The sequence below is a fragment of the Triticum aestivum genome, chromosome 7B, assembly GCF_018294505.1.
Source record: "Triticum aestivum cultivar Chinese Spring chromosome 7B, IWGSC CS RefSeq v2.1, whole genome shotgun sequence".
Lineage (NCBI taxonomy): Eukaryota > Viridiplantae > Streptophyta > Magnoliopsida > Poales > Poaceae > Triticum > Triticum aestivum.
In genome coordinates this window covers 158,636,962-158,646,651 of record NC_057813.1, presented here as the reverse complement: position 1 = coordinate 158,646,651, position 9,690 = coordinate 158,636,962, and the positions used below count along the sequence as shown (strand labels likewise).

The window sequence follows — 9,690 nt, the reverse complement described above, 5'->3', positions numbered from 1 at the left end:
GCATCAAATATGTTGGCACTGCCAAATGCTGTGAGAATAGCCAACTCGTGTAATTTCGACCCCCCATGAATGAATTAGGCAATTACACTAACTCACATTTGTATTTGAGCACAGTTAAGTTTTTCACATACTTCAACCTGCCTCGTGAGCTGTTGTACCTCTGGTGCAATTTACCCTTTTCAAAATAATAATGCCGACTAACAAATTATTGATTCCGCGGCGTGTGAACAACCAAATGCATCATAGAAAAGCCAAATCTGCCGACAAATACTAGTATCTAAAGGATAGCCGGAGTTAAGGAGGTTACATGATCAATTGTAGTGGTGCTGGCAGGTGCTTCATCTTTGTCCCCACCAGGAGGGCCAGCTTCAGGCTTTCGTCCTTCTTTGAGAGCTTTTCTAATTTCAGCGGCTTTCCAGATGGCATATTTCTGCTTCTGCTCAAGCTGTTAAAGGCCAGTTAATGCATAAGTACATACATACATTCTGAAAGTTTCAACATTGCACAATGAAATTGTAGACATTAGCGTATCAGGCTTAAATCAAGAGACACTTACATCAGGTTGAAGCTCGCCAAACTGACTGAGAATCTCAAAAAAGATGCTGGCAGCATAGAAAGTTTTTGCAGTGTTTCTGCAAAATGTGCAGGTTTGTTTGAGGTGCATTAGTGAGATTACAAATGGCTAATCCTGATATGACTGAAACAGAATAAGAAGAGTTCAATATAATACATGTCAGCTCGTCCAGCACGATCCTGTTTGTCTGCTTTAGCAAAGACACTTGATGCAAACCCCTCCAAATGAAGATGGTCATCAGGCCCCAAGGTCAAAGATTTCTTATCCTGGAGGATGCAAAACTTAATTAGGACAATAAACCTGAGAGAAGTGAACTTACTAATCTATATATACTGGAGCAGATTAAGGGTGTGATAAAAAGGATTGTTACTTCAAAACAGGCAAGTGAGCAAGTGGCAACACTTAACATCACAAGCCCAAAATCCATCCAATCATGTAGCACTACCACAACATTTGGAACCAGTGGGTGGCATCAAAGCGGTCACAAGACAGGGAGAACACAGCACATACACTAATATTGATCCATTGGAGTTTGATGCCAATGGAAGATCAGCCCATATTGCTGAGTGGTTCAGTTACTTGATTGCAAGAATCAGTATAAATTCAGGTGGAGTCAATTCCGAGGATTCCAATGGAAACATGGGACTTCATAAATTATTCACTGCAGTGCACTTGCATGCTAACAGCAAAATCACCATACCACTCAAATGATAAATATCCGTATTCTTCTTACAGGCGGCTAAATACATCGTCGTTCTCGTTCCCAAACCCTTAATGCAACGAACGCAACAGATCCAAAGTAAATTAGAGTCCACAGCTGCTTAGTATCCCCCTAAGGAAACGAGCGAAAGTAAAAGGGGGCAGATGTGTACAACACCTTCTCGAGCTGGTTGATGAGGGAGACGAGGATGGAGTTGGTCATCTTGGTGCGCTCCTTCTGCGGGATCACCAGCCCCTTCTCCATCGCGTACAACCGACCTGTTCAAACCAAAACCAAACCAAATCTCAGATCGAACCCTAGCAATCAGCGGCGATCGCCGCAAGGCAGATAGACGGCGGGGCGTCTCTCACAGTAGTACGCGACGAGGGGCTCGTGCTTCTGCAGCTCGTCGGCGCGCTGCAGGTAGGGCAGCAGCCCCTTGGCCGGCTCCGTGCCGCTCCCCATCGGCCGCAGGGGGGACGGCTGCCTCGCTGCGGGAGAGGGATATCGCCGGAGGCGGAGGTGGGAGATTGGGAGTTTGTGTTCGGGGAGGCGGCGATTTGGTTGGGTTTTGTTGGATTTGGGTAGGTTTTCTGCTGTGGGAGTCGTTGCTAGGATGCCGCAGCTTCGTCAGGAAGGAACCGTAGAGGTGGGAGGGAGGGAAGGAGAAGCTTCTTTCCGATCGTGGGGCTGGGGTGGTTTTTTACGCGAAGGTTCCTTGCATTGCTGCGTATTTGCACCCCGCTCCTTCCGTGGTCTCACTCGCCGCCCGTCTGATTCCGGTCCCGTGCCGTGAGGAACGATCGGGGAAAATATACCGTTAATATGGGGCCGCCCTGGCTTGTTTTATCCTGCACTTCTCGTTTGGTTGGGCAGATCCACAAAAAATGCAAGTGTGTGTTTGGTTTGTCTCATAAGATTGACCGTAACGGATCGGTTCAGTTCCAAGAGGCCATATGTGTTCATTCAACTTGACAGCGGGTCCACCACGTCTCCCTCAAGGGGCGACCGAGAGGCGATCGGAAGGCGGCGCCTAGGGTTAGGGTTTTGAACGTGGGTGGCGGTGATCCTCAGGGCAGCTGGGGCGTAGCGACGGCGCTGCATCCTTGGCTTGGTCCTGCGTTTGGCTACCCTATTGGACTAGGTGCTCATGGCGTCTTCTTCGAGTAGGGGGGGGGAGGATTCCTCCTGTGGCGGCGACTCCGAGGAAACAATCCCCGATGAAGGCGGGGGAGGCGGAGGACAAGACGAACAGGCGATCTTCAGAGTCCCCGACAGATGGCAAGACCTCGGAGGAAGCAGCGTCCCTGTCGGCGAAGATGGGGGGGGCTGGCGTTGACGGAGAAGGAAGCCGTTGGTTTGTGTTTGATGATCCAGATCCAAGGACGAAGATCGACATGAAGTGGGTTGTCGTCGGCAAATCTTTCTCCCCACGCCTACTCGTCAAGCATGCGTTCAAAAGAGCGATGCAGCGTGCATGGGGGTTGCACAGGGACGCCCAGTTCAAGATGCTTGGCGGCAACATGTTTATGATCAGATTTGGCAGCGAAGGGGACTGGAAACACGTTTTGAACAACGGCCCTTGGCAGTTTGACTTTAATGTTGTAGCTCTGAAGGATTATGATGGGGAGACCAGGCCGTGCGAGATGATTTTTGATTCGATTGAGGCTTGGGTTAGGGTTGATGATTTGCCTCTGGATAAAAGATCGAAAGCTTTTGGAGAGGCTCTTGGAAACTGGCTCGGAACTGTGGTAAAGGTTGACGTGGGAGAGGATGGTTTTGCAAGAGGAACTCAACTCAGAGTGCGGCCGAGGATTGCTTTGTATGAGCCACTCGTTCGTGGTTTCTATTTGAAGAAGAAGCCAGATGATAAGGAACAAACGTGGTTTGACTTTGCGTATGAGAAAGTCCCTCACTTCTGCTTTGACTGTGGCAGGCTAGTGCACGTGGATGGGGTTTGTGACCCACCTGTGGACCCATTGTCGCAGTGGGGTGAATGGCTGCGTGCTTCGCCAGGTAGAGCATCGTCGAGTCATCAAGATAAGAAGCAATGGCGAGGAACTTCCGGTAAAAATGATAGCAGGGATAGCTCTATGTCAAGTGGAGGTGACAATGCATCGAGAGGCTATGCGCATGTGCGTGATCTCCCAACCCGTAGATCCCTCTACAAAGAATACACGTACTCGGCTGATTCCCACACCGGTGGGACAAAGCAGAAGGAAAAGGAGCAGCAAGAGGTTCAGAGCCCGCAGAAGAAGCACACTGGTGCAGACAGGGCAAATGAGAAGGATCTACGGGAAGGTTTAGAGGAGAAGAGGGAAAAGGGGCTCAGGAAAGAACTACATCAGAAGGTGAGGGAGGGGGTCATATCCCCGAGGAATAATCAGGACAATGGAGAGGGACAGTACAGAAGGGCAGAGAAGGCACCGAAGGAGTACTATAGAAGGCCTGGATACTACGTGAGAAAGCCTAGAAGCGATGTGGGGTCGTTCCGACAACGGGAGGACCACCACTGGTATGAAGCTAGAGACAAAAAGAGGCCATCTAGGCAGATGTGGGTGCCGGTAGGAGAAGGTTCTCGGAAGGAAGGTGTTGATGCTCTCGTTGGCGAAAAGCGACAAAAAGTGTCGTTTGTCTTTGAGCGCATTGGTGATCATGGAGCTAGATCGGCAGACCCCGATAGGCGGGGCCGCCGGGAGCAATGAATCTTCTCGTTTGGAACTATCGGGGATTGGGCTTGGACCCGACAGTAGGAGAACTGAGGAACCTGATTAGGTCATACAGCCCAGCGGTGGTGTTCTTGAGCGAGACTAAGAAGAAGGCGCGAGCTATGAAGAAGATCAAGTGGAGTTTGGGGTTCCGTCATGGTGTTGCTGTGGACTGTGAGGGCAAGAGTGGTGGATTAGCTTTACTTTGGAGGGATCATATTTCTATCACAGTTAGATGGTGGTGCCAGTACTATATTGATGCGGAGATCTCCTCAGAGGGAAGAACCGTTAGATTCACTGGAATCTACGGAGAACCACGAACGGAGCATAGACGGAAAACTTGGGATGCACTTCGTTATTTGAAACGACACGACAACTTGCCTTGGCTCTGTGCGGGAGACTTCAACGAGATCCTTTTCCAAACAGAGCAGAGAGGTGGAAATCCTAGAAACTTCAACCAAATGGAGGACTTTCGGGAGTGTCTTGGTGATTGTGGAATAGCTGATTTGGGGTTCACTGGATACCCTTTTACGTGGGATAATAAGCAAGATGGAGGAGCAAATATTTAGGTCTGGCTCATGCAATGACGATTTTTTGAGCCTATTCCCGGAAACGGTGGCTGAACACGTTCTCACAGAGGAGTCAGACCATGCGGCGCTGGTCATTCGGGCAGCGTTATCACTGGATGCTGCGAGGCCTAAAAAACATATGGGTTTTAAGTTCAAAGAAGCATGGACCAGGCATGATGATTACGAGCATATGATCATGAGGGCATGGGAACAAGCCAATCGGCAGCAGGGTGAGTCGGCGAGGCTGTGCAGCAAGCTGGGCGCGTTGTCCAAGGCCATGCAGACGTGGAGTCGCGAGGTGTTTGGTTCTCTTTGTAGGCAAATCAGCAAGCTTAAAATGCAACTACATGACGCGAAGGTGAGATTTCTAGTGACTGGTTTCTTTCAGGAAGTCAAGGATATAGAGAGCCAGCTTCATGATCTGTATGAGAAAGAAAAGATCTATTACAAACAGCGCTCGCACATTGATTGTCTGCAGTGGGGCGACCAAAATACAAAGTACTTCCAGAATTGGGCTTCTCACCGGAGGAGGAAAAACACGATTAAAGCGCTCCGTAGGGAGGACGGTACACTGTGCAGTTCTGATGATGACATGCGGGCGTTGGCTGCGAACTTCTATGCTACTTTGTTCAGATCGGAGGGTTCGCAGGCAGTAGCCAATGTTCTCCAACATATTGAGATTGTTGTCATAGAGGAGATGAATGGGAAGCTCACTATCGGGGTCTCCGACACTGAAATAGAGACGACACTATTTCAAATGGGCCCTACGAAAGCCCCGGGGCCGGATGGCTTCTCGGCCTTGTTTTACCGACGACACTGGTCGTTGGTAAAAGAGGACGTTTGCAAGGCGGTGAAGGAGTTTTTGCATGGGAATGCGACACCAGAAGGTTTCTACGATACGATTATTGTGATGATACCAAAAATCAACTCACCGAAGTTGTTGTCTCAGTTTAGATCGATCAGTTTGTGTAATGTACTCTACAAAATAGCAACAAAGGTTCTTGCCAATAGGCTCAAAGGAATCCTTCCTGTTTTGATCTCAGAGGAGCAAAGTGCCTTTGTACCAGGTCGGCTTATCACGGATAATGTTCTGGTCGCATATGAGTGTGTACATGCTATTCGGATGAGGAGGAGGAGGAAGCCGTTATGCGCGGTTAAGTTAGATATGATGAAGGCTTATGATAGAGTGGAGTGGATATTTCTGGAGAGGGTGTTGGAGAGGTTTGGTTTTCATGCAACATGGATTCAAATGGTGATGAGATGTGTGACATCGGCAAGGTTCGCGGTGAAGCTCAATGGAGGGATCTCCGATCTTTTTCTGCCGTCTAGGGGACTCAGGCAAGGTGACCCTCTATCGCCATATTTATTCTTGTTCTGTGTGGAGGGTTTCTCGGCTCTGCTTAAGAATGCACAACGTTCCGGCGACATGAAGGGGGTGTCTTTTGGGAGCACTGGCCCCATGGTCACCCACCTCCTATTTGTGGATGATAGCATTGTGTTTCTTGAAGGATTTGACAATAATCTTCTTGCCCTTAAAGCAATCCTTGGGGAATATGAGTTGGCATCGGGACAGAAAGTAAATATGCAGAAATCGTCCATCTTCTTTGGAAAAGGATGCACAGAAGATTCGAAAGACAATCTAAAGGCAGTGATCGGGATTACGTCCGTGGCCCTAAGCGAGAAATATTTGGGGCTGCCCACAGCTGTGGGAAAATCCAAGGAGGGAACTTTTAAATACGCGCGAGAAAGTGCTAAGGGTAAGGTCACGGGGTGGAAGGGCCAAGGATTATCTAAGAAGGCGCGGGAGGTTTTGGTCAAATCGGGGCTCTAGTCTACCCCAACGTTCACCATGAGTTGCTTTCAGCTCACCAAAAAATTATGCGGGAACCTGACATCTATCTCTTCTAACTTTTGGTGGGGTGAAGCTAATGGTGAGAAAAAGGTTCATTGGATTGCCTGGAAGAAAATGTGTGTCAGCAAGCAGGAGGGGGGGATGGGATTTCGTGATATGGAAGCATTCAACCAGGCCTTGCTTGCCAAGCAGGCATGGAGACTACTCCGGGTCCCTTCTTATCTTTGTGCTCGAGTCCTCAAAGCGCGCTACTATGAGCATGGCTCTATCCTTAATGCAACCTGTCCCTGTTGGGGAACGTAGCAGAAATTCAAAAATTTCCTACGAGTCACCAAGATCTATCTATGGAGAGACTAGCAACGAGAGAGAGGAGAGTGCATCTACAAACCCTTGTAGATCGCTAAGCGGAAGCGTTACAAGAACGCGGATGAAGGAGTCGTACTCATAGCGATTCAGATCGCGGTTGATTCCGATCTAAGCGCCGAACAACGGTGCCTCCGCGTTCAACACACGTGTAGCCCGGTGACATCTCCCATGCCTTGATCCAGTAAGGAGAGAGGGAGAGGTTGGGGAAGACTCCGTCCAGCAGCAGCATGACGGCGTGGTGGTGGTGGAGGAGCGCGGTACTCCAGCAGGGCTTCGCCAAGCACTACGAGAGACGCGGAGGGAGAGAGGTAGGGCTGCGCCTTGGGAGAGAGAGACTCATGTGTTGGGCAGCCCCAAAACCTCCACTATATATAGGGGGAAGGGAGAGGGGGAGGCGCCCTAGGGGGGCAGCGGCCAGGGCAGATGGGATCTCCCCTTTGGGTGACTTGGCCCCCAAGCCAGGAGGTGGGAACCCTAGATGGGGCGCCCCAAACCCCCTGGTCATGTGGGAATAGGTGAGGGGGGTGCACAGCCCCTTAGTGGGCTGGTTTGCCCCCTCCCCTTGGCCCATGAAGCCCCCCCCCCAACACTTGCGGGGCTCCCGAAACACCTTTCGGTCATGCTGGTCATCACCCAGTACCTCCGGAACACTTCCGGACTCCAAAACCCTTTGTCCAGTATATCAATCTTCACCTCCGAACCATTCCGGGACTCCTCATGATGTCCGGGATCTCATCCGAGACTCCGAACAACATTCAGTAACTGCGTACATACCTTCCCTATAACCCTAGCATCATCGAACCTTAAGTGTGTAGACCCTACGGGTTCGGGAACCATGCAGACATGACCGAGACAACTCTCCGGCCAATAACCAACAGCGGGATCTGGATACCCATGTTGGCTCCCACATGTTCCATGATGATCTCATCGGATGAACCACGATGTCAAGGATTCAATCAATCCCGTATACAATTCCCTTTGTCTACCGGTATAGTACTTGCCCGAGATTCGATCGTCGGTAAGCCGATACCTTGTTCAATCTCGTTATCGGCAAGTCTCTTTACTCGTTCCGTAACACATCATCCCGTGATCAACTCCTTGATCACATTGTGCACATTATGATGATGTCCTACCGAGTGGGCCCAGAGATACCTCTCCGTCACACGGAGTGACAAATCCCAGTCTCGATTCGTGCCAACCCAACAGACACTTTCGAAGATACCCGTAGTGCACCTTTATAGCCACCCAGTTACGTTGTGACGTTTGGTACACCCAAAGCATTCCTACGGTATCTGGGAGTTGCACAATCTCATGGTCTAAGGAAAAGATACTTGACATTTATAAAAGCTTTAGCATACAAACTACACGATCTTGTGCTAGGCTTAGGATTGGGTCTTGTCCATAACATCATTCTCCTAATGATGTGATCCCGTTATCAATGACATCCAATGTCCATGGTCAGGAAACCATGACCATCTGTTGATCAACGAGCTAGTCAACTAGAGGCTCACTAGGGACATGTTGTGGTCTATGTATTCACACATGAATTGCGGTTTCCGGTCAATACAATTATAGCATGAACAATAGACAATTATCATGAACAAGGAAATACAATAATAACCATTTTATTATTGCCTCTAGGGCATATTTCCAACAGTCTCCCACTTGCACTAGAGTCAATAATCTAGTTCACATCACTATGTGATTGTAATGAATCGACACCCATGGGGTTTGATCATATCTCGCTTGTGAGAGAGGTTATTTAGTCAACGGATCTGAACCTTTCAGATCCGTGTGTGGTTTGCAAATCTCTATGCCATCTCCTAGATGCAGCTACCATGCTCTATTTGGAGCTATTCCAAATAACTATTCTACTATACGAATCCGGTTTACTACTCAGAATAATCCGGATTAGTGTCAAAGTTTGCATCGGCGTAACCCTTTACAACGAACTCTTTTACCACCTCCATAATCGAGAAAATTCCTTAGTCCACTAGTTACTAAGGATAAGTTTGACCGTTGTCCTGTGATCCATTCCTGGATCACCCTTTTACCCCTTGACTGACTCATGGCAAGGCACACTTCCGGTGCGGTACACAACACATTATACTATAGAGCCTATGTCTGAAGCATAGGGGACGACCTTCGTCCTTTCTCTCTCTTCTGCTGTGGTCATGTCTTGAGCCTTACTCAATACTCACACCATATAACACAGCCAAGAACTCCTTCTTTGTTGATCTATTTTGAACTCCTTCAAAATCTTGTCATGGTATGTATTCATTTGAAAGTACTATTAAGCATTTTGATCTATCCTTATAGATCTTGATGCTCAATGTTCAAGTAGCTTAATCCAGGCTTTCCATTGAAAAACACTTTTCAAATAACCCTATATGCTTTCCAGAAATTCTACATCATTTCTGATCAACAATATGTCAACAACATATACTCATCAGAAATGCTATAGTGCTCCCACTCACTTCTTTGGAAATACAAGTTTCTCATAAACTTTGTATAAACCCAAAATCTTTGATCATCTCATCAAAGTGTATATTCCAACTCCAAGATGCTTACTCCAGTCCTTATAAGGATTGCTGGAGTTTTGCATACTTGTTAGCATCTTTTAGGATTGATAAAACTTTCTGGTTGTATCACATACAACCTTTCCTCAAAAAATCGCCGTGGAAACAATGTTTTGACATCCTATCTGCAAGATTTCATAAATAATGCAGTAACTGCTAATATAATTCTAACAGACTCTTAGCATTGCTACGAGTGAGAAAGTCCCATCGTAGTCAACTCCTTGAACTTGTCGGAAAACATCTTAGTGACAAGTCGAGCTTTCTTAATGGTGACAATTACCATCATTGTCCATCTTTCTTTTAAAATCCATCTGTACCCAATAGCCTTACGACCATGAAGTA

General features: G+C 48.1%; 1 protein-coding gene across 1 annotated transcript in view; it reads right to left on the bottom strand.

Annotated features, from left to right (window-relative positions):
• Window positions 1-1,953, bottom strand: part of LOC123162070 (protein HOMOLOG OF MAMMALIAN LYST-INTERACTING PROTEIN 5) — a 4,690-nt gene extending 2,737 nt beyond the window's left edge. Inside the window, exons 1-5 of the mRNA XM_044579873.1 lie at window positions 1,646-1,953; window positions 1,452-1,552; window positions 731-840; window positions 557-632; window positions 308-445 (exon numbers count right to left, since the gene is read on the bottom strand). Of these exons, the coding sequence (XP_044435808.1) occupies window positions 308-445; window positions 557-632; window positions 731-840; window positions 1,452-1,552; window positions 1,646-1,739 (519 nt within the window). The 5' untranslated portion in view covers window positions 1,740-1,953. The remainder of the gene's footprint in view (window positions 1-307; window positions 446-556; window positions 633-730; window positions 841-1,451; window positions 1,553-1,645) is intronic.
• Window positions 1,954-9,690: the final 7,737 nt, after the last annotated feature.